Source organism: Cenococcum geophilum, assembly GCF_001692895.1.
Source record: "Cenococcum geophilum 1.58 unplaced genomic scaffold K441scaffold_32, whole genome shotgun sequence".
Classification (NCBI taxonomy): Eukaryota; Fungi; Ascomycota; class Dothideomycetes; order Gloniales; family Gloniaceae; genus Cenococcum; species Cenococcum geophilum.
The window spans coordinates 65,430-87,622 of NW_027137590.1; the positions used below are offsets into that span (position 1 = coordinate 65,430).

The 22,193-nt window shown below is 48.1% G+C and overlaps 11 protein-coding genes across 11 annotated transcripts; 4 read left to right on the top strand and 7 right to left on the bottom strand.

The window, feature by feature from the left end:
- Positions 1-172: 172 nt before the first annotated feature.
- On the bottom strand, positions 173-3,044 carry K441DRAFT_614507 (uncharacterized protein). The gene is made up of 2 exons (XM_067645683.1): positions 2,616-3,044; positions 173-2,561 (listed from the first exon to the last, which is right to left on the bottom strand). The coding sequence occupies exons 1-2, from the start codon at positions 2,954-2,956 to the stop codon at positions 605-607; spliced, it is 2,298 nt and encodes a 765-aa protein (XP_067501820.1). The 5' UTR covers positions 2,957-3,044; the 3' UTR covers positions 173-604.
- Positions 3,045-3,142: 98 nt separating this feature from the next.
- Positions 3,143-5,846, top strand: K441DRAFT_614511 (autophagy related lipase Atg15). The gene is made up of 6 exons (XM_067645684.1): positions 3,143-3,454; positions 3,513-3,881; positions 3,934-4,048; positions 4,102-4,982; positions 5,034-5,756; positions 5,835-5,846. Exons 1-5 carry the CDS (start codon positions 3,236-3,238, stop codon positions 5,352-5,354), a joined length of 1,905 nt encoding a protein of 634 aa, XP_067501821.1. The 5' UTR covers positions 3,143-3,235; the 3' UTR covers positions 5,355-5,756; positions 5,835-5,846.
- On the bottom strand, positions 5,709-7,267 carry K441DRAFT_570542 (uncharacterized protein; the record flags this gene model as incomplete). The annotated part of the gene is made up of 9 exons (XM_067643924.1): positions 5,709-5,756; positions 5,835-5,980; positions 6,075-6,239; positions 6,327-6,509; positions 6,559-6,644; positions 6,705-6,726; positions 6,777-6,919; positions 7,060-7,149; positions 7,197-7,267. 9 exons carry the CDS (start codon positions 7,265-7,267, stop codon positions 5,709-5,711), a joined length of 954 nt encoding a protein of 317 aa, XP_067501822.1.
- Positions 7,197-9,154, top strand: K441DRAFT_614516 (glutamyl-tRNA amidotransferase; the record flags this gene model as incomplete). The annotated part of the gene is made up of 4 exons (XM_067645685.1): positions 7,197-7,605; positions 7,681-7,987; positions 8,039-8,214; positions 8,280-9,154. The coding sequence occupies exons 1-4, from the start codon at positions 7,470-7,472 to the stop codon at positions 9,152-9,154; spliced, it is 1,494 nt and encodes a 497-aa protein (XP_067501823.1). The 5' UTR covers positions 7,197-7,469.
- A 261-nt stretch (positions 9,155-9,415) lies between these two features.
- On the bottom strand, positions 9,416-11,873 carry K441DRAFT_678887 (DUF590-domain-containing protein; the record flags this gene model as incomplete). The annotated part of the gene is made up of 6 exons (XM_067651201.1): positions 9,416-10,057; positions 10,113-10,694; positions 10,741-11,172; positions 11,226-11,526; positions 11,581-11,737; positions 11,789-11,873. The coding sequence occupies 6 exons, from the start codon at positions 11,871-11,873 to the stop codon at positions 9,416-9,418; spliced, it is 2,199 nt and encodes a 732-aa protein (XP_067501824.1).
- A 225-nt stretch (positions 11,874-12,098) lies between these two features.
- Positions 12,099-13,053, bottom strand: K441DRAFT_726643 (uncharacterized protein; the record flags this gene model as incomplete). Its single annotated transcript, XM_067654148.1, has 3 exons — positions 12,099-12,436; positions 12,486-12,768; positions 12,857-13,053. The coding sequence occupies 3 exons, from the start codon at positions 13,051-13,053 to the stop codon at positions 12,359-12,361; spliced, it is 558 nt and encodes a 185-aa protein (XP_067501825.1). The 3' UTR covers positions 12,099-12,358.
- A 1,277-nt stretch (positions 13,054-14,330) lies between these two features.
- On the bottom strand, positions 14,331-17,329 carry K441DRAFT_697780 (uncharacterized protein; the record flags this gene model as incomplete). The annotated part of the gene is made up of 4 exons (XM_067653008.1): positions 15,768-17,329; positions 14,991-15,696; positions 14,673-14,944; positions 14,331-14,643 (listed from the first exon to the last, which is right to left on the bottom strand). The coding sequence occupies exons 1-4, from the start codon at positions 17,111-17,113 to the stop codon at positions 14,331-14,333; spliced, it is 2,637 nt and encodes an 878-aa protein (XP_067501826.1). The 5' UTR covers positions 17,114-17,329.
- Positions 17,330-17,731: 402 nt separating this feature from the next.
- Positions 17,732-18,091, top strand: K441DRAFT_662933 (uncharacterized protein). Its single transcript, XM_067649116.1, has one exon. The coding sequence runs from the start codon at positions 17,856-17,858 to the stop codon at positions 18,084-18,086; it is 231 nt and encodes a 76-aa protein (XP_067501827.1). The 5' UTR covers positions 17,732-17,855; the 3' UTR covers positions 18,087-18,091.
- A 120-nt stretch (positions 18,092-18,211) lies between these two features.
- K441DRAFT_639864 (uncharacterized protein) lies at positions 18,212-19,523 on the bottom strand. The gene is made up of 2 exons (XM_067646593.1): positions 19,250-19,523; positions 18,212-19,198 (listed from the first exon to the last, which is right to left on the bottom strand). The coding sequence occupies exons 1-2, from the start codon at positions 19,322-19,324 to the stop codon at positions 18,488-18,490; spliced, it is 786 nt and encodes a 261-aa protein (XP_067501828.1). The 5' UTR covers positions 19,325-19,523; the 3' UTR covers positions 18,212-18,487.
- K441DRAFT_179514 (3-deoxy-7-phosphoheptulonate synthase) lies at positions 19,432-21,225 on the top strand. The gene is made up of 4 exons (XM_067640361.1): positions 19,432-19,574; positions 19,641-19,883; positions 19,939-20,718; positions 20,776-21,225. The coding sequence occupies exons 2-4, from the start codon at positions 19,838-19,840 to the stop codon at positions 21,054-21,056; spliced, it is 1,107 nt and encodes a 368-aa protein (XP_067501829.1). The 5' UTR covers positions 19,432-19,574; positions 19,641-19,837; the 3' UTR covers positions 21,057-21,225.
- K441DRAFT_662936 (Got1-like protein) lies at positions 20,874-21,868 on the bottom strand. Its single transcript, XM_067649117.1, has 3 exons — positions 21,819-21,868; positions 21,727-21,742; positions 20,874-21,657 (listed from the first exon to the last, which is right to left on the bottom strand). Exons 2-3 carry the CDS (start codon positions 21,733-21,735, stop codon positions 21,361-21,363), a joined length of 306 nt encoding a protein of 101 aa, XP_067501830.1. The 5' UTR covers positions 21,736-21,742; positions 21,819-21,868; the 3' UTR covers positions 20,874-21,360.
- Between the last annotated feature and the right edge of the window lie 325 nt (positions 21,869-22,193).

Genomic DNA, 22,193 nt, shown 5'->3' on the forward strand with positions numbered 1-22,193 from the left:
CCTAGTGTATATGATAAGATTTATTTAGTTGATGTGGTTGATGCATACAAATCCAAGCTATCTTGGTAATATGGCACGTGATTGATCGCTATATGGTATTTGGCAAAAACATTTACCGGTCATTACCAAATGCTCAAGGCATATTCTAGGTCTTGACTACAAATTAAAAATGCTCGTCTATTCTGACTTTCAGGTGAAGCTATGACAGCTTTGAAATTTGATATGATTATAAAGCCGGGCCATAGATCTAGTAGGACGAATAATGCTCGTCACTAAAGACTGACGAGGATAGGATTGTGAACGGTGGCGATGTCTTTGCTACGAAAATACCTAAAAATCTTCTCATTGGGTTATTCAGTCCGAACATCATATCAAGTCTAGGGCTCGAAAATGTGGAGACCATGCCTTAGTCCATCATCAAAGAGAAGACAAGGACATTCAGAATATTTCGAGGAACAACTGTTCCGTACGCCATTCCCATCCATCCCGTGCTGTGAACTCAAACGCCCACTTCCCCATTACTCTGCCATGTCGTGCACGTACATATAACTGCCAAGAGAACGCCATGTCTATACACTGAGAATACCCGCATTTATATCCAAGATTAAGAGTTGATCGCTTGCTTCAGTGCTGCAGCTAGCCGCTGGTAGTCTCTTAACAATTCATCAACCTCGCCAACTCGAATATCCTTTGCGTCCTTCAATTCCAAGAAACGTTTGACCGGTGGAGTTGTCTTCCGAAGCGTATCAAGTGCTGCGATGGCTCTTGTCTCTTTCGCAAGATTTGCGGATGAAGTAGTAGCTTCAGTGTCAGAACCTAGGGCTTTGGTTTTGTCTGTGACTGTAGGAATAGTGGAGGGAGTGTTGGTTGAAGAAGTGCGGCCAAATCGTGGAATCATGCCAATGTTCGCAAAACGGTTGAGAGGGTTCAGCGTATTACCTAGATTTCGCATGGATTCCACTGCAGCGTTGCCTGCCGGGACAGGCGGCGCAGTTGATGGGGTAGGCTCGCTTTTCATCGCACTGGGTCCTTTACCCTCGGTGAAGGCGACACGCTTTCCGCTGTTACTTTCGCCACTCTTCGTGCTGTCGACGCTCCGGTCACGGATAGGGCTCCGGCCACCGACAAGATCCGTCATCTTAGAGTTATGACCTTGCCTAGAACTTGACTCGTCTAGAAGTTCGTCGGTTTGCTCGGCGATAGAGCTAGCGACGCTCACGCTGCCGTTTTCATCATCGGCGGGCGGCGGTGTACCGACAAGTTTGCGAGCGTCTTCAAGCGTCTTGGGCAAGACGGGTTCTGGATGACCGTCGCCACCAGGATGCTGTTCTTTCAGTCGTCCAAAAAGAAAACGAAAACTGTGCTCTAGTGTGCTGTTGATGCTATCAAGGGCCTGATCAGCGCTATCTAGAATGCTTTCACGAACCGCATCGCTAGCTGCTTCAATTCGGTTCGTCTGAGATTGAATTAAATTGCTAAGACGGCGCTGGGAACGTGTTGTTGGTGATGCTGGTGGCTTGGGATTTCCTCCTGGACTCGCATCTTTAGATGTAGTGGAAATAGGAGGGATAATGGGCGCTATCGAGTTGGGAGTTGGAGAGAGGCCTAATTTATTGGGTGTTATATCACTCTTCGGCGTTGCGGGTCGACTGGTGGATTTTTCTGGCCCCCTTGGGAATTCATCTGCTCTGAGGGAGGAAAGATCGACAGTTTCTAGGAAGGATATAGCTGCCTCAAGATTGACTAGGCAGTAAGCGGCCTCCCCGTCCACCCTGCTAGAGCCACGAAATCTTTGGATAAAATTTAGGTTGCTGATAACATTTATAGTCTCAGGAGGTGAAGTTATAAGGGTGTAGATAAGAGTGGGTAGTATCTCATCGGCAGATGAGGAAGCGGGGAAGATCTTAGAAAGTGTTTCGACGACACTCTTGTGAGTAGCCGTGAGGTGTTGAAGTTTACCAAGTGGGTACTTTTCGTGGTCCATTTTTTCAAGATTGCTTCTAGCTTCAGATAACCACTCGCGAATCTCACCCTCTTTGTCTACCGTTGTTTGGCGGATGCTCTCGGAAATCTCATCGGTACTGACAAGAAGTTCTTTAAGCCCAATACCGACTAGAGACAAAGCGGCTGTTCGAGATCGTAATTTCTGGTCTCGCTCTTCATCATCCGTACTTCGGTGCCTCCAGATCCTCTCGTATACTTTTTCGCATACGGCTCGTTCTACAGCCTCTTCTAGAGCAATACGCTTCAGCTCCAGTAACCGACGTGCCTTTTTCCGATCAAATATCTCAGAGGCGGTGAGCATCTGCTGCTCACTTCCTAAGATGTCGCTACCTTTACGGGAAGTAGAGGATCCAGGTTTACTTATAGGTTTTGATGTTGTGGTACCTTTAGACGATGGCGGAGGCGTGGCATTCTCTCGGGATATTCGGGAAGATAATGTCGCAATGTGGGTTGAAATATGCGAGGCCGCACGGGTGTAGAAGTCTTGGAAGAGTTCGGAGAGTGCATCAATAGATAAAGGAGTGGGGTGAACTTTGGCTGACAAAGATTCAAGGAACCTGGATGATAGTTAGATAATAACGAGGAAATCAAGCGGGACTTTGCAAGCTCACCTTTCTGTGAGACTCCTTATTTCAATTGGGAGCTCCTCAAAGGTGTCTGGTAGTTTGATACTAGGTGCATCGGCCTCATCGAGGGCTCCATCAACGGACTCCTCATCATCCTCGGTGGTGAATATATCTCCTTTCTGCTCTTTCTCATCGCTTTCTAGCGATGAGGAGGCATTTTGGGGATAGAGTATTTCTGGGATAGAAGGGCCCTGTATTGTGCTTGCTCGACTTCGAGAGAGGGGACTCTGGCTGGCCGGTTCCAGACGGCTGAATGATTTCGAGGCATGGAGGGCTTTGGGTCGCCGAGCATCATCCCCTTTCCTAGGTGTACGACTGCTTTGCATTGTGGATGAATTTCTTGGTCATGATATTGTCGTGACTGTGGACATAATTTCGATATGGAGCGCGCCTAGTAATACGGCCACTCTGGATGGATGCAGCCCTGGAGCAATTCAGCCTTGTTGGGTCTGTGCTTCCTGTGAACGTCACAGGTCCCTGAGCTGCGAAGTCACACTTGGCGTCTTTTGAATGCATGACCACTCCACCTCAATTCACACCAACGCATCAACTTATCCTACGACTCATGTCCCCCTCCTTGCTATGACTTCTGTTCATTCCAAATCATGGTCGCTAACATGCCTCCTCGACCTTTCTGCAACTCCGCTGGCAAGGTGACTGCTACTCTTTTGTTTTCCTTCCTAGTGGTCTCCTCAACCATTCCACCCACAACCGCGGCCGTAGATGTCCAATATGCGCCTGAGCTTCCCATTCTCCCCCCTAGCCCACCCCCCGGGAGCAGTGATATTCCAACAGCTGGGGACAAGACGAAAGAGCTCGATTTTGTGAGTACGCCGGCACCTCGCATCCTCAACTGACGCCTGACGATCGGATGTCTGGTAGAAACTGAGACAAATTTTCCACCACGGGACCTATCGGCATCCGCATCTACATAGAAAGCTTGACGTACCTTCTGAAGCCCCATTATGGATGACGGAAGAGGATTCTCAGGATCGGGAACCGGTTCCACTCCTCCGCGTTCGATCGGAACCTCTAAGCATCGAACGACTGGTAGACCGCAGCGCATCGAATATCAATTCCATCCTAGATTTTGGACGTATGACCGGCAGGGCAATGTCTCTACCTGCATCTGATTGGACTATCGATGAGATTTCGGGTCCGAATGTTTCCGATAAAGAGACTGTATTAAGCTTTGCGCGTATGGCAGCAAACGCGTATGTTCTCGAGCCCAATACTGGAGAATGGGAAGACGTATGATCGTTTGTGATTGTATGCTGTTTACTCGCGCTAATTAGATATACAGGTTGGTAGTGGGTTTAACTACACCGAAGACTTTGGCTGGGAGAGTGATGGTTTACGTGGACACATATTTGCGGACACAACTAATTCCACAATCGTTATTGGGCTTAAAGGGACTTGTGAGAAGGTCTTCTATCCTCCGTCAAGAATCAAATAGACTAAAATGAGCTAGCTCCAGCTGTGTTCGACGGTTCTGAGACCACGACGAACGATAAAATCAATGACAACTTGTTTTTCAGTTGTTGCTGTGGTCAGGGTGGGCAATATTTATGGAAGCAAGTTTGCGAGTGTCAAACAAGCGCATATACTTGCAACTCGACCTGTCTAGTTCAAGCATTGAGGGACAAAAACCGATATTATTACGCCGCTCAGGATCTATACCATAACGTCACGGCATTATACCCAGATGCGGATGTCTGGGTAGCAGGCCATTCACTTGGCGGTGCAGTCAGCAGCTTCCTAGGCCTGACATACGGCCTTCCTGTTGTTACCTTCGAAGCTGTTCCAGAGGCCATGCCGGCTGCTCGGCTTGGACTCCCAGTGCCCCCAGGACACCAAATCGGCGCTCTCCAGCAAAGAAAAATGACCGGCGGCTTTCACTTCGGACACACTGCAGACCCAGTTTTTATGGGTGAATGTAACAAAGCCAGTTCCTCCTGCACTTTTGGTGGATATGCCATGCAAAGTGTCTGTCACACTGGTTTTAAGTGTGTCTATAATACCGTTGACGACTTCGGCTGGCGCGTAGGGATTGGAACTCATAAGATCCATAATGTTATCAAAGACGTCATCGAAAAATATGATCAACCGGCTCAATGTGAGCAGTATATCAACTGCACTGACTGCTATCCTTGGGAATTTTTCGAAAGCAATGGCACGGATTCGTCGACAACTACAACCATCATGACTTCGACTTCGACTTCGACTTCAACACGCACACGGACAGAGACCTGCAAGACTCCAGGATGGTGGGGTTGTTTAGATGAGACCACAACAAGTGGATCTACGATGACGACGACGACATCCTCTACTTCTACATCAACGTGCAAAACAGTATGGCACATTCGATTTCTTTTCGCGTAAAACATGCTAACGAGTTAAAAGCCCGGCTGGTTCGGCTGCAAGGACCCAACCACCACCACGACGTTAACTTCAATATCTACAGGTGGGAAAGCTGCGCCTGCTCCGACAATATCTACACCATCTTCGACTTTAACTTCAACTTGTGCTCAGCCCGGTTGGTTTGGAAGATGCAAAGACCCAGCATCAACGTCTTTAGGGACGTCCTCGTCGACACACCGGTCTTCCACCGCGAGCTCAACAACTTGCACGTCAAAGGAGTGGTTCGGACTTATCTGCGTCGATCCCTCACCAGATATAAAGTCTTCACTCTTACCAACTCCACGCATGAAGATGGAGATGTGACCTTGAACAAGCATAGAAAGGGGCGGGCACAGCAATGTGCTAGTAACGAAGCATATCTTTAACGGCGAATTTGTATGTCATGGTAACAGGCGTTTTGGTTTGCTCAAAGGAGTTTATACGCAATATCATGGGACTGAGGATGACTTGGAAGCACGATGGGAGACCTGGGGTTTACTAAACGTTGTGAATATGAGTAACAGCCCTATTTTAACCGGAAGTGTCGTATATAAATAGCTGATGTGTGAGGTTGCATTTAAGGACGATCTATTAGGCTAGGATTATTTAGTGATGTGCAAATCCTCGCATGCAGATTCTTTCTCCTCTTACGGTGTCTAGTCATTCTTCAGTACAAAATTAGAATATTGCAAGGATATTAGGCGGACTAGCAACACCACCCGGAACCTGATCAAGATCAATTCAATTAGCGAAACTGCTTAAACAGAAAGGCAAGCGGCTACATATTCTATATATGGTACTCACATTGCACACTTCACTCGTAACAAAAAATGAATATCGACCCAGCTTCTTGCACTGTCCAGCCAACGCTTCTAAATCAAAGAGCTCGCCAATCGGGCAGCCCCACCCTGCGAGAAGAACCTCGTGCAGAAGGTATGGTTGCTGAGATGCTATGGGTCAGAAAGCCAGGTATTAGCATAAAAATTGCCAAATGAGTCGGATGTACAGGATAGCCAAAGGTTTTAAACGAGAGGAAGGCCCTACGCCAGCATTCAAACGATGGTTGATCGCCTGCCACGGCAGAGAAATTGTTCCAAATCCATTCGAGCACTTCTTCGCTTTGCTCAACACCAGATAAGGTAGGCGGAAGGACTTTAGAGAGGGGTTCGAGCTCCGCTCGTTGGAGGGTAGAGTAGGCAGCCATGTAGCCTAGTATACGTCAGATGAGATGTCTAGGAGATCTCGTGGTACAGGGCCATGGCTTTCATGGATGCTCAAATGAAACATTTTTCTGACCAGAACGAATGATAAGAATGTCTCCGAACTTAAACTCAGCCCTCTGAGATTCTGCCACTGCTTTGAGATGGGTTAATGGTATAGAATCAGTCTTGAAAGGCTCATAAGATATTTCATTAGCAAGGCGCCAGCTATGATAGTCAAGCAAGACACCTCGGCCTACGATGCCCCTCTCGGACCAGACTGTGACTATTAGAAGGTTGGAGGACTAGAAGTAAAATAGCAGGTATACCGTGAATTCCGTTTACATTGGAGCAGGTTTTGCCGTGAATGTCGTCCATAGTTACACCATTGTAAAACTTCGCTTCCTTCTGGTAGCTTTGCATGTGCATTAGCTGGGTATTCACTGTTGCGGAGAGAAAAGGACAATTCAGATACCCAAAATGACGGAGGCCATCCCCTAGCAGTCATTAGAAAATAATGGAGGCTTAAGCGGGACGGATCACGGACATTGACTGCTACTCTGCGTGTTGAACGTCCAGGTATCGTCATTTACGGTTCTGGGAGGCTTCGCGTAAACGTTTTTGTGGAATTCTTGGCGGCCAAAGAAGGGAATGTCACCCTGTGCGTCCATAGGCCAGTTGAGAGAGATTCTTTTGGAGACATTAAAATCTCATACTTGAAATGGAGGGCTAATAAAGAGTTTGAGAGCGTAAGAAGCACGCCATAAAACTCTTTTTGTCGGCTGTATAGAAAAGCTACCAGGAATGGAAACCTTGAGATCATTTAATACCTTGTGCCGGTCTTGATTTCTTTGGCCGCTTCTAGCACGACTTCATCCGTGAGACGGTTCAAGAAGCCCAATTGGTCGTATTTACCATATCTAAGTGCATCAGCATACAGAGTAGCCACAGCCAGCAAGCAGCTTACAGTCCCCATGCTGAACGAAAGGGATCTCCCTCGTTCAGCGGCAGGTCAGAGTATTTTGGAAGATCAAACATTCTGAAAAGAATATTTCTCAATAGTCGTACCTAGTAGATAAAGTGTGCAAGGAGTCATGGTGGCGGAGAGGTTTATATAACGATTCGAACAGAGACGAAGTGAGGGGTCGGGGTATGGTTACTTCATAAGAGGGTCTCGGCGACGGTAGATTTCCGCGCGAAGCTCTCCTCTCAATAATTCAATGAGCTCTCTTCGAGCCCTATGTCTCTCTTGCGTCAAGCACAAAAATTTATAGCTAACCAGACAGCTCGCAAGAACTTCAATGCTTTTATCTCTCTAGCCGAGAAGTCTGCGCTTCTCCGCACTATTGAAGATGCAGAGGCTAAACATGGTGGAGGTACAAAAATCTTACATCCCCATCCAGCTATTTATCGCGGCTCAAATGGCCTTGAATCAACTGACGATGCATCAGGTCCAATCAATGGCAAACTTATAGCCGTTAAAGATAACATCTGTACCTCCGACCTCCCTACGACTGCTGCATCTAGTATCCTAAAATCCTTCACCAGCCCTTACGATGCCACCGTTATCAAGCAGCTCCGTGACGCCGGCAGTATCGTTGTTGGCAAGACGAATTTAGACGAGTTTGGGATGGGATCACACTCGACACATTCATTCTTTGGCCCAGTTCAGCAGAGTGGAGACAATGGCCGTGCATTAACCGCGGGAGGGAGCTCTGGAGGGAGTGCTGTGGCTGTAGCTACCGAACAGAGTTGGGCGTACGTTTGGAACCGATCATGCCATAGTTATTGACATCTCATCAAGCATAGGGCTCTTGGAACAGATACTGGTGGCTCAGTCAGGCTACCGGCAGCATATACCGGCATTGTGGGATATAAGCCGTCGTACGGACTGATATCAAGATGGGGAGTGATTGCATATGCTAATTCACTCGATACCGTCGGGATACTTGCTCGAGATTCGCAATCTGCGCGGAAGTTGTTTAGTAGGTACCCACACTAGGAACGCCATTTATATCTCAGTGAATCAGCATTATTAACCAAAGCGTAGACGCAATAAATAGTTATGACCCGAAGGATCCCACCAGCCTCCCACCAAGCACACGCTCTCAAATCGCTGAACTTCTGTCTAAAAATAACCGCAAGACGCCCCTCCGCATCGGCGTTCCTCTCGAATATAATATCGAGGAGCTCCAGCCTATTGTCCGCCAAGCCTGGATTAGAATCGTGAACCTTCTTACTCAACTTGGGCACACCGTTCACCCCGTGTCTCTCCCAACAACCAAACACGCACTCTCCGCATATTATGTCCTCGCTCCCGCCGAGGCTTCATCCAATCTCGCCAAATACGATGGCATACGGTTCGGGAGTCGATCTGCAGGAGCTGACGGCTCTCCAGAGACCAACAGCGTTCTCTTTGCCAAGACTCGGGGACAAAACTTTGGCGGTGAGGTTAAGAGACGGATTCTGCTAGGCGCATATACGCTCAGCGCTGAAGCAATCGACAATTACTTTATCCAGGCACAGAAAGTTCGACGCCTTGTGCAACGGGATTTCAATAGCGTGTTTAGCTTCCCGAACCCACTGCTCGACCCAAAACCGGGCCCAGCGCCCCATGATACCATTCCTGACGTGATCGAGAGTGTAAAGGTGGATGTTCTTGTCTGCCCTACGGCTCCCACTCTCCCACCGACGCTAGAATTTCTTGATAGACAGGCTCCCGTAGACGCGTACATGAACGACGTCTTTACGGTGCCAGCCAGTCTAGCAGGACTTCCAGCTATAAGTGTACCTGTGAGTAGCAGCCTTGATCGAGCTTCTAAGGTCTTGAATGGAGAAGCGGTGGGGATTCAGGTCATAGCACAATATGGTGATGATGAACTCGTGCTCGAGGTTGCGAAGATGGTCGAAGAGCTTAGCCAATAGTTTCTTTATATATACTCCCACTGTAACTAAAGAGTTATAAATGCATTCTATGCAATAGCCTGCTGACCAAATTTTCGCATTCGCGGCAAATAGAGGAATTCAAATTGGTGCAATTCTCCATTAAAATGCTCGCTCATCTCTTTTTAGATCACGCATGATCTACGTTCCAAACACCAAAAGAATTCCAAGCTAAGCAATGCGTTGTCCTCGAGAAGTCATAATCGCGTCTAAAAATCATCCAATAGCACAAGCTGCTCGTCCTTATAGCTCTTTCTTGCCGTTGGTTCTGTTCTCAACTGTTGCTTTCTCGATTAGCCCTTTGCCAACCTGCACTGTCTCCTTCCATCCACTCTGGTGCGCCCAAAATCTATTTTCAACAGTGCTAGTTGTCAAACTCGCCTTCCTCGCATCCTCTCCTAAGCTCGCGCGGTCAACCTTTCCGCCCGCCTCCGTCATTTTGGGAATTTTCCTCAGATCACTCAGATTCTCCTCGAAGTACTGCTTCCTCACAAGGAACCGCTCACGACGCTCTTTTTGCCGGCCGGGAGAATCAAGCTTCGAGATCGCGAGACGTATTGACCAGCGGAGAAAGAGGAATACGTGCTCCGAGAAGAATATGGTGAGGAGCAATGCCCAGCCTTTAATCGTAGAAGGATTGCCATCTGGACCCAAGCCATCGTTACTGAAGAGGTAGACGAGCGCTGCAGTCGTAATACTGCCAAGCCATGTCAGGAAGCTGAGGCTATCGAGCCAGGGGCCAATTGTGTCCGCCCGCCAAGGAGTTGGACGCTGCATCTCGATGCAGATTTTGATTGCGTCGGCGCGGAGCTCAACCCAGTCATTCACAAGGAATGAAACAGCAGTGAGGGGCCAGATAACGCTGAAGAGGGATAAGTACCCGAACTGGACAAATTTTATTAGTATTGAACTAGATAGAGCTCCAAGATGACGGACTCACCTGAAGGACCATTTCTCGAAGGTCAGTTGTCACATCGTACACATCCAATTCGGCTTCGTCGCGGACTCGGGCCAAGAACGAGGCTTCTTCTGGTAGATCATTGGCCGACGCATCAGGAGCAGTACCGCCGCGTTTGGCAGCTCTATCACTCTGAAATTGCTTATACTTTGAAAACCCTCGACGCTTCAAGTAGGGCACAATAACTTCCATGCCTAAATTTACTATTTGAGCAGTCACTGTAAAGTATATTACTTGCTTTCGGAGCCGTGCCGGATTGATCGAGAAACCAGTCTGAGGAGCCTGCATCTGTTTTTCATTTTCTGCAAACGGCCTGACCGTGAGGCTGAATATGTCCAAATATGGAACGATTAGACTGCCAAAAGGCACATATACGAAGGCAGTAAGGAGGATAGGTAGATAGGATGTGATAAAATTCAGAACGAAGATTTTTTGCGTCAAAGCCGTTTCATACGCTCCGTGGGTTTCGTAGTTCTCAAACTTGGTCAACTCAGTAGCAAAGTTGGTAAAAATTGACGAGAGGACCGGCATGACGATAGTCAGTATGCCAGTTGGGAGGAATACCTGTTCAAAAATTAGGCTGAACTCACGCAAAGACTAGCATACTTACCAAGACACTCTTGAAGGGACCATCGTAGACCTCGGAGATAAAAATCTCAATACCAAAACAAGTAGCAATCAGACTTCCGAGAACACAAGCCGCTCCGAGAGCAAATGGGACTTGCAACAACTGTCGCTGCAACCTCTTCGTTGCGGGGAATATCTGAACTCTTTCCCCAGTGACAGGATCTATGATTTCTTTCTCATGTTGGAAATCTTTTCTTTTAGTGTCGATGCGGGATACGCCTCTAACACCCCAACGAACTCCCAAGTCGACCTCCTGATGCTTCCAGTATTCCGTAAAGACTGCGCACCATAGCGCATTAATTATAGCGTATACTGGAGAGAAATGGCCGAGCAACATCCAAGAAGAGAACCCAAATACCGCCGGGAATATGAGGAAGGTAAAGTATGACTGCGTAAAGGCGAAATAGAATGCAATCTGCGCGATTTTAGCGATTGTGAAAGCCCTGAAGTTTCAAAGGTGCTCGTTACTTTCTCGCCCAATCGGTTCCGGATGTCATCTAGATCCTCTGCCTTTAGGAAGTACGATGTACTCCACTTTTTGATCCAATCCTTATTGTACGCATGATCATGGAGAGCAAAGACTGATTCTACATTCTTCCACTCGCCCTCTTTCGGTGTAATTCCCGCCCCTCCTTCTGAAACTGGGTTGGTTATGAGCTGGTAGAGTATTCGAAGTCTCTCAGCTCCGTAAAGTGGCTCGGATTGTAAGGCTTCGCGGGTCTCCTTGGGCGGTGCTGCGGCTCTGACGCCGTAGATCCAGTCCCGAACTCTGTGCGGCTATTAGATACAGTGAGAAAAGAGCGTAGAATGGAGATATACCCACCTAGACCTGTAGACTTCCCCAAAAAGGTGCTCCTCTGAGGCGACTTTGACAAAGACCAGAACAGAGTGTTTGTCTCCATTCCTGACCTCTGTAGCCAAACCAACAGACGCTAGCGTTTGCACAAGCTGCTCAAATTTTGCAACAGCGGCAGCCTTGTCTTAATAAAGTCAGCTCAGCCTACTTCTACACTGTAGCTAAATTGGCATACCTGTAGTTGCAAATCTGTAGCTTATCACATAGTCGACGTCCATGTTCGTCTGTAGCACTTGGCTCTTAAGGCCAGAGGAAGCCATAGCAATAGCTATCTCTCAATGAGGCATCAATGCAGCACTTTGAAAGGGCCTATTCAAGATTACAGAAAGAGAGAATATGGGCAATTGAGGGGTTCCGAAGTTGGAAGTTGGTCGCTGCTCCTGGCAACCCACGTCATCGGACTAAGCGAATTGATCGCTGCCAGGTAAGTTAGCGGTTAGATGAGTAGAACTTCCCGTTCCTACGTATACCCAACCAGTGCCCCAGTCTATCTACTCCATCCCTTTATTAAGTAAAAAAGGGGTCAATACTCGTAGTTCTATAATAAGATTCCGATTAATTTTCTAAAAGCCAAAAAAAAAAATTTATACCTAAAAACTCTAAGATTTGGATACAGCGTTAATTAACTACAACTAGGAACTTAGAATATTACAGTATTGATATTGTCACGACTGCTATGTGTATCCAGCTGTTCGACCGTCTTCTCGAGTAATGTACCTTTTGGCCCTGGAGCCCCGCCCATCTCTTATCTCTCGCACCCGTCCAGCAGCTCGCCTTCGAATCCCAATCCCGTCAACGGTACGCCCATGCCAAAATATCTCAACTACTAGCCATTAGTACTTCGTGCCTTAGAGTTGAATGTTGTGACGTACACGAGAGAAAATGACAGCAATAAGCCGATTGAGGTTTGCCCATCGTGGATCCGCGTTAAGGAATTCCACACGCAGCTCTTTGAGACCTTGACGCTGACACCACGTATCGCTCAGCATCTCGAGGTATGGCATCCAAGCCTTTTCCCCATTGACGCTGAAATCAAGCTTCAATACAACCCACTCGACCCTCTGTAGAACACTTTGGCTGATGAACTCGGTAATATCAAAGAGCCTACCAGTAGCCGTACGATCTGGCGAGGGCGAATCTAGTACAAGAGTCTTCCTATACAATAAATCTAGAGCGTCCCTGCTGATCAACCCATTGACCAGGAGGATTGAAGGCGGAGCAAGACGCACACCACGACGTTTACGCCATTGGCCTCGGAGGACGTCGTTGGAGAACCTGTCTTCTTGTCTTCTTGTCACATTTTCTCATCTCTTCGAATGCAGGTTTGAGATCCGGGAAGTCCAGGATGTTATGGTAGATTTGGTCGCGGATCTCTGCAGGAAGAGCAAGAAACGGCGAGGGACTCTTTGGTGGCTGGTGATTGTGGGTCGCGCACGTCATGGTCCTGATGAAGAAGGCTGAACGCTATAGAAATTGAAGCAGCCCCGGGTCACACGTTCAGACAGCAAGAAGGATGCGGCGTAGAAGTGCGGCATGCCAGTGGGGCATGGGAGCGTGGTGTGGGAGTGAAAACGGGTCCGCCAGGGAGACGCGTGAGTGTTTGCTCGCATGGTGGGAGTTCGAGCTATACAAACTGGGGGAACACGTATGATACCTAGCTTCTTGATTCCATTCCATTTCAGTCGATGCCATGCTTACACACTTTTTGGGATTCACAGTGCGAAACCTTCAGAAGCTCCTGCATAGATGTCGACTTCATCCAAAACCGTCCGGAAGCGTAGCAGGATTGGTGGAACCTTCGGCCTACGCGTAAATCACCACTTTTGTAGTTAAAGTAAGGGCGCTATAAGTTTCTCACGTTGTACAAGGTTTTCACACGCTTTTAAGGCAGGTATATGTGTTGGAGAAAGTGAGGCTGGGCGTTTCGGTTTGTTGTCCGTTTGTAGTACGGTACATGAACTCGTGGTCGAGTAATAATTATCATCTACCGCGCACGATGTCGCAGTACCTCTCATGAAGAATGTTATATGTGATTAGGAATTCTGACCATTTACGGTCTAAGTCTCAATCTTGTACATGCGGCAGTACTAGTGAGAGTCGGTCGGGTTATTCGTGGTGGTTTGAGCCTCTCCCACAAATGTGCCAGTCAAGCCCTTCAGATAGAGAACGTGGTTGAGACCAAGAGCCATTAAATTACTCCACGATCGCCATCACCAACAGGATTCATCTAGCGCACAGCCAACGACGTGAACTGCTCCCTTCCATCGAGACCACCGCAGGCTCGATAACAAGCTTACAAAATACTAAACCTAAAAAAACCATCCGCAAGATCTGGAAGCTACGTGGTTGGTAAAATCTCCATCTGTTGCGTCTTTGGAGATAATTCCTCTTCAGAGGCACGCATAAAGCGAACGCAATGACGAGAAAAGTGCTCGCAACTGCCTCCGCAGCGAGATAGGCTATTGCCGAAACCGGTAGCTGTAATTTCGTCCTGACGAAATATTCCAAAGACAAAGTCTAGACTGTTAAATAGTAACTCGGCTATGACTCTGTGCACGATGGTCAGCTAGCAATGCCATCCTAGCAATTCTGCACGTCAAAAGCGTCGAGAAAGAAAAGAAAACAATCCATGGAATCATGAAAGGCTAATATACACGTAATTAGACTCATATATGAGCCTGCTATTCATTCCTCAGGAGACATGTAATCATGAAGCCTTACAAATAGCCATACGCAAGTTGGGCTAAAGTCTGATAATCCTCGTGCGAGAGGCTCTCAGGAACCACCAGAACCCCAGGATGTGTACGCTTGAAATGCTGCGCCCTGATCATATTGCTAGAAGGTCGATACCGGAGCGAATGCCGCCCAGCTTGCAACTTCGCAATCATTCCCTTCTCCTGTTGCAGTTGCTTCAGGTCTGCTAAATCCTCATCGTAATTCATATTAGGGTCGATCTCGGACAGGGCTTGTCTCTTTGTTGGCTCAATCGCACCACGGCAATTGTCAACACATACTAAAGACAACTTCATTCTTACAAGCCTGCAGCATTCCTAACCTACTTCCGATGGAGTGTGTGCAGGTGGTAGCGCTGGCGTTGGAAAGATGAGTAGTTGCCCGCAAATATAGTCTCTAAGATACTGGCATTCCTGGTACGTTCAGTTTGCAGCTTAGCCATGCGTTGTTGGAGCATCTTGTATGATTCGGAAAACAACTTGAATACGAGTTCTACTTGGTGAGAGCCTCGCGATATATCGTTGGTTTGTGCATTCGGATCGATGATGGAAAGGCGGTTAGGCTTCTCCCGTGCATTGCCGCCTAGACTGTAGGGTCCCTAAATATTTATTAGCTTCGAATTAGAAACGATAGCGCTAGACTACCTTCGGAACAAAGCCAGCTGGATCCATGCAGATTCTCGTAGTCGTGAGGTTGAACTTATTTCCGTACAAGTCCAAGAAATTCATGAAAAGATCTCCCAGGTTATGTGCTGGATCCATATTTTTACTTTGTACAGCAGGCATTTGTTGAATCATACTAACAACCAAGCAGGTCACTGAGAAACCCCCGAGACCGCCAGAGACCACTTCATTCAGCCCACGCATAAGAAGAAAGTGCTTGACGAGTGTGACAAGGGTAGGCATCACCGGATAGCGAGTCTTCCAGGCTTGGAAAGTCTTGTTGGTGGTTAAGCCATCCAGCTTTTCGAAAGACATGTCGACTTTCAGACCGGTTATACGGTCAACAAATTTGATGATAGGTACCTTAGCTCCTAAGATGAATTCCATTGAATCATATTGGGTGATGCCACTCTTCCTAAGGACCTCTCCGATTTTTCTAATATCTTTTCGACTTTGCCCAAACACCTTTACGCCACCAGAATGGTAACTATTGGAGACGAAGACAAGGTCAAGGTCTGCGGTCGGTAAATATAGCCCGGCAGCAAATGATCCAAAACAATGCACCTGGCCATTTGGATATTTAGATGTAAGACACTTAGAAACGCGGGTGATTAGTTCACTGCGAAGAGAGTGTTCATAGTCGTGAGGTTTAACAAATTCGTAGAAATCGCAGATCTCCTTATGAAGCCTAAACAAGAATTGGTTAGTGACAAAGCACTCTCGATATCTACAAGCAAAAAGCCCTACTATTTGACTTACCAGTAGCCCATTTTTTCGGTACGAGAGTGGTCTACAGTGCACCACGGTGTAGCTGTCTTGCGATCTTCGGGTAACCACTCTTGTACAATTCTCCCATCGATTCGTTCGCGTTTGCGCTTAGTACCCTGCTGCTGTGGGCGTGGTGGGAAGCTAGCATCATAAGGGCTCTTCTGGTAAGTATCTACTGTAGCTCGAATATCAGGTGGTGGCCACATGTCAACCGCTTCAGTTAAGCTGATTTGATTGGGTAAGCCGGTGAGAGAAGCATTTGTGGGAGGTGGAGGCGGAGGGGTCTTTGGAGGCGGAGGAACCGGATTGCCTATGTCCGACGGCGGCGGACCTAGCGAAGATGGGTTCGCAGAGGGTACAGTAGCGCCGGGAGCGCGAGAAGAGCGCTCTGGATGGAGGTGATTACGATGGCTGAAGTGTGCAGGGCCTGTAGGGGTGTTTCTAGGGAGGGCAAGCTCATCGTCACTTGACAACTCAATTGCTTCATCACCAAAGTTGAAGGAGATGAAATCATCATTGTCAGCAACAGGATTGGTTGACGCTGCCTTTTCGGTGTGAATGACTTTAGCCTTTCGGATGAGTTGAACGACATCCTTTTTCTTCGCCTGAGTCTCATCCGGAGGTGGAAGCACAGTATACGGGTCTGGATTCGACCACTTCGGGGCAGAATCACCGTCTGTTTGGCGTTGCGCATACACACGAGTCTTTTTTCGGCTTAGAAATTCGTCATCTTCTGTTGGCGTGTCATCGTTAGTTTCCACAATGGCAATGGATTCTTCCGTTTCAGACTCCATTTCCATATCAGCTTCGCTCTCTGATACATCTTCTAGAGTAAGGAATCGGGTAGAGCCATCAGCCATGCCCTGCATTTGTTCAGGAGTCCTATCTCTGCGGGATTGAAGAAGTGGACGTTCATGTGGGGCTATGGGGCGAAAGTAACCACCTCGACCTCTTCTTTCATTGTAGCCTTGGCCGGCGTTTTGTCGCGAACGCTTATGAGGCCTGGTTGAATCTGCATTGGTTATAGCAAAGCGGGGACCTTCCTGGGTGGACCGAAATGTAAATTCGTCACGCCGGTCGCCACGACGTGGATAGGGGTTATCTATACGATCGTCTAAGTGGCGGTCATTGGACGGGTAATATGAATCGCGGATGCCATGATTCGGCCTGTAGCTATCGCCTTCCTTAAAGCGATAAATGGGAGGGGAGTTGCGAGGCCTTGGGGGAGGATCCCGTTCACGCGGCAGAGGTGGAGGAGCATCTCGATCTTTGTATCTAGAGGTCCTGGAAGGGTAAGACTTGCCACCATGGTGGCGAGGCCGATATGAATCAGACATGATTGTTGAGAACTGACGTTAGTTGACGAAGGCGCACGGAAAAGAGACAAGATGAATTATCTCGATGTTGTATGGTACACTCCTTCAGACTGTATGGTCTACAAAACGAACACGTTCACAACAAAGCGATCGTGTCGGAACTGCAACAAGAACTGAAACGAGGATAGGGAGGGAGGGGGAAAGAAAAGGCGCGAGAGGCGCGGATGGAGGTTGATGAAGGGAAAAGTGATGTCGCGGCTTCCCTTGGCGTTCGCTGGGAAAGTTCGTCAAAAAGGGTCTGTGCGTCAAGCCAATCGCAACCGAGATCTTCCCGCTCCGGCCGACTTCATTCTCTCAATACTCGCGATATAAGCTCATCTCGAGCGGGTATTAATGCAGATACCCTATCATGTGCCTATCTACTTTCACTTGCCAATACCATAGAATCAACTTTTCGACCAAAAAGGTTAGCGATATCCGCTTGCGGATATACGTATGTCCGCTAATTGATTCTGTCTGAGCTTGCTGAGGTAATGAATTGAGTTCAGGGTAAGGCTGATTATCGCTCCTGACACGACTCACTCTCAATCAAGCTCTTCAAACTAAAAGATGAACGATAAAAGCGTATGTAGTATTGCGTCTATGCGGTCTGCAGAAGACCTCCCGGCAACAACAGCTCTTTTTACCGCCTACGCAGAGTCCTTAGATATAGATCTTACTTTCCAGAACTTCCAATCCGAAATAGCTTCCATCCCTTGGAAACATGCCTATTCAAAATGTGAACTCCTGCTGGCTCGGAACAGTGAGGGATCCCTGCGGGTTACGTGGCTCTCTGCCATTTGATCCTTCTGGATGCTGTGAGATGAACAGACTCTATGTCACCCCAGAAGATCGAGGACTCGGCCTTGGCAAAACGCTGGTTAATGCGATCGTTGATGTTGCGACGGCACCTGCGTATCGGGAGATTAGGTTGGACACACTGCCGTCCATGTAGAAAGCGGGGCACTTTATGAAAAGGCAGGATTTGTGGCAATTGAGTCTTATTATGAGACGCCTTTGGCCGGGACACATTTTCTGGCGAAGATCATCAAGAAGTAAAGAAGTGGGCATCGGAAAGCTCTACCGTCTGATTTTGATTTTGATTTCGGTACGCTGCGGTTCGTTTGGCAACAGGCGCTTTAGACCAATCTTCAGAAATCTTCAGACAGTGCAAAGTAAACATCACATACACATTTGTTCTAGCGAGCATAGGATCTAGCTTATAACTGCATAGGTTTCCTAATATCTACGCTGTGTACACTTCCATAATCCCTCCAACGGATAAAAATGTAGGCTTTTTATCGATATGCCAATGCATAGTCGGCCAAGCAGCATTCCGGGGTAAAAATTGACCCATCATCCCGGTAAGAAATGGCTGTAGTGTCCAGGAACCCTCGCCCTGCATTTATCGCAATCATCTCGATATCCCATAGAAAACTTCCTCTTATCAGTGATGGCGCCACTTCTTGCTCTTCCCTTCTTTGCCGTCGGACCGGCCGAACGCATCGTCTCATCCATCTCCATACCTTCCGTTCCGCGAACGCTCAAACGCGAGAGCTGACTCTCAGTCATGGTAGTACCGTCTGCTTCATCTTCACTAATAGGCGAGGGCATTCGACGATCCCTCTCGGGTTGCTTTCGACTAGTAGCTATTATTGCTACATCTTCAAGGTCCATGTTACTGACGTCGCTGGTCGACCGGGAAGGTAGTCTAGGATAAAAAGTTCCATGGATGGGTGTAGGAATGCGGCCTCCGCAGCTGGGCTCCTGAAACAGTTGGGCATTCAACCTTGCAGGGCGAAGGAAAGGGGCCAGTGGAGAATCAGGTGGCTGGGAGCAGGTGATATCGAGATCATCATCTTCCATGTCGACGTCAGCTTGGCCGTCGGGGAAGTGCATTTCGTCGAAAAGCGGAGCAGGTGAATTGTTGCTGGAATGGTCCGAATGAGCGGGTGTCATAGCATTCGGGAAGCCGAAGTTTCTGGGGGGTGTCTCAGAAGGACGTAGGGGAAGAATATGCGGTGATGCATACTGTTCAAGGTCCTGGAGAGAACGACTTCGCGATTTCTGTTCGAATAAGTCAACCGTCTTTTAGGCCGGACGAAGGACATTGCAGACCTTTTGGTATCTCTCGTCCCCTGAGTCGGAATCAGTATCATCTCTCCGACGTTTGGTCGGCTGAACAGACAACATGATGGACGTCAATTGCGGAGGCGTGGTCAACACGCTGAGCGGAAAAATGAAGACATAGACTGAAGAGGAAGAGGACGGAGTGAACGACCCAGAAATGACATGACCGTAGACAGCGCTCAGGAGAAGATGCTAGTGAAGTGGTGTTTCAGAGGTGTGAGGGCGCGAAGAGCAGGAGTGACCAGGGGCAGTCGCGGGATGAGGCAGGAACGGAGGGCGGTCGCCGGGCGGTCGCCGGGCGGTGAGGAACGAAGTAAGCAAACACCCCACCAACAAAAAAATTAAGTTAAAGAGTCATTCGTGTCATTGTTCCATCTAGGAGCTTGTATACGAAGTCCCTTCACTCCCTTCAATTGTGCCTGCTAGTGCATTCAGACGCTACCTGGCACACTCGCAATACCCCGGCAATATAATCCAAGCAACGTGGAGCTTGTTGTCTTATTACTGTTACTCCAGCTCTCCGATTACTCGCACCAAAAGCCTCATTTGCTCATTTGCTAGGCCGCATAAGACAAAATGGCAATCGGAGACGCCAATCAAGTTATCAGCGATGATGTGCGCGGTAAATAAGGAATTTGCATTCGTCCGCGCTTTTCACTTTCTACTGACACACGCAGTTCTTGGATACGATCCTCTGATCCCTCCAGCACTCCTGTCCTCCGAGATTCCCGCCCCAGAAACCACTCAGCACACAGTTATTCAAGGCCGTCGAGAAGCCGTCCGAATTATCACCCAGCAGGATGATCGTCTCCTCGTCATGGTTGGGCCCTGCTCGATCCATGACGCAGCTACCGCGCTTGAGTACTGCCAGCGGCTCAAGCAGCTCGCCGACAAGCTAAACAAAGACCTCCTCATCATTATGAGAGCATACCTAGAGAAACCACGAACGACTGTGGGTTGGAAAGGACTCATCAACGACCCCGACATTGATGAGAGCTTTCAAATCAACAAAGGTCTGCGTGTGAGTCGGAAGCTCTTCTGCGACTTGACCTCTCTGGGAATGCCAATCGCAAGCGAAATGCTTGATACAATTTCCCCTCAGTTCCTCGCAGATCTGATTTCGCTTGGTGCCATTGGTGCTCGCACAACCGAATCTCAGTTACACCGCGAACTAGCCTCTGGTCTCTCGTTCCCTATCGGATTCAAAAATGGCACGGATGGAAGCTTGACGGTGGCTGTGGATGCCATAGGAGCGGCTGCTGCTAAGCACCACTTCATGGGCGTAACTAAGCAGGGCCTTGCTGCTATTACTAAGACGAGTGGGAATGAGCATTGCTTTGTCGTATTGCGTGGTGGCACAAAGGGAACTAATTATGACAAAGAAAGCGTCAAGACTACAAGAGAAGCACTGAGAAAGAAAGGCCAGAGAGAGGTGATGATGATCGACTGCTCCCATGGTACATTGCGTGACCAGATCGATTTGGATAGAACGTTTTCTGACAAGATAAAACTAGGAAACTCGAATAAGAACCACCGCAATCAACCGCTCGTAGCCCAAACGATTTCTGAGCAACTTCGAAACGGTGAAACCGGTATTGTCGGCGTTATGATTGAGTCGAACATCAACGAGGGTAACCAGAAAGTGCCTCCAGAAGGCCCTAGCGGACTAAAGAAAGGTGTTAGCATTACGGATGCTTGTATAGACTGGGAGACGACAGTTCAAGTGCTGGAGGACCTGGCAGCGGCGGTCCGGGAACGCAGAGCGAAGAATGGTACTGTTAACGGCGCGGACTAAAAGTTGGCATTTGGAGCCTGGGATTTGCATACCATTCAGCATTTTGGGGATTTCCTTGGATATGAAAAAGGTGTTTGTGAATTGGATGTTAGACATTCATTGGTTGCTCTGATGCATTTACAAAGCCAACCGGCTATCTCTTCGCTTCAAGCTTCTTGTTGAGTCCTGAGATTTCCGATTTGGGCGTCTCGACCCTGTTGACTCGCGATATTGCGCGTGACGTTTGCTGCTTTGTCCTGTACCCGCTCTATAATGCATTCATAAGAGTAGAAGCCGTGATCTTACAAGTGGTTTGCTCTATAATTTAGACAGGCAGTTCAGCATTCCTCCTCCCACCGCTAATCTTCTCCAGAGCCTGCGCAATATATGGTCCTACAACCGGTATGTTTCCCACAAACCCTGCTATTGTAGCGAAAAAGTCGCCGAATAACACAAATATACCATACAATTCGACCAGGAAACCGACCAGGGGCCATTTGAACAGTATGAGAAGAATGCCGACAGTGAACGCAGCGGTGCCTTTGAGTTTTTGGCGACGCGCGAAAAATAGTGCGGTTTTTTGGAGGCCAATTATAAGAGTTAGACCGCAAAGAAATAGGATCTGAGATGCAGATAAGCGGAGGCCGTGGCGGAGTCAGAAATCCAATGATCACAAGTAGATAGTTCATACGTTTCCCATTGCTAACCTAGAAATGATCTACATGTCAGGATTCCGGAGAGTCTAAGGATATTGGAAGTATAAGATAGGGTGCATGATCTCACATTGCTCGGTCAAAAAACATCATGACGCCGCCGAGAAGGAAGAAGCCCCCTGGGTTAATGATTTAGAACTCAGGATTCTGACGCAGCAGAGTAACGTAAGTCATACCTACCCCCAGAACAAAAGGCGACGCCAATTTCTGTATTCAGGCTTGGTTAGTAAAGTTCGGGGGTGAGCTAAAGGCCCTAGGACTAACTTTGGGAATCTGATAACCACATTGTCGGCATCTTGAAGGGTTGAACTAGTAGAAAGCTAGTATTTCAGAAAGAAAGTAATGAGGGGTAGCAATGATGGTGATAATACACTCGTGTTGATGTTACCTGAGCATCTGTCCTCTTGACACTGCACAAGGCCGTTGGAGCCGCAACACTAGTCCG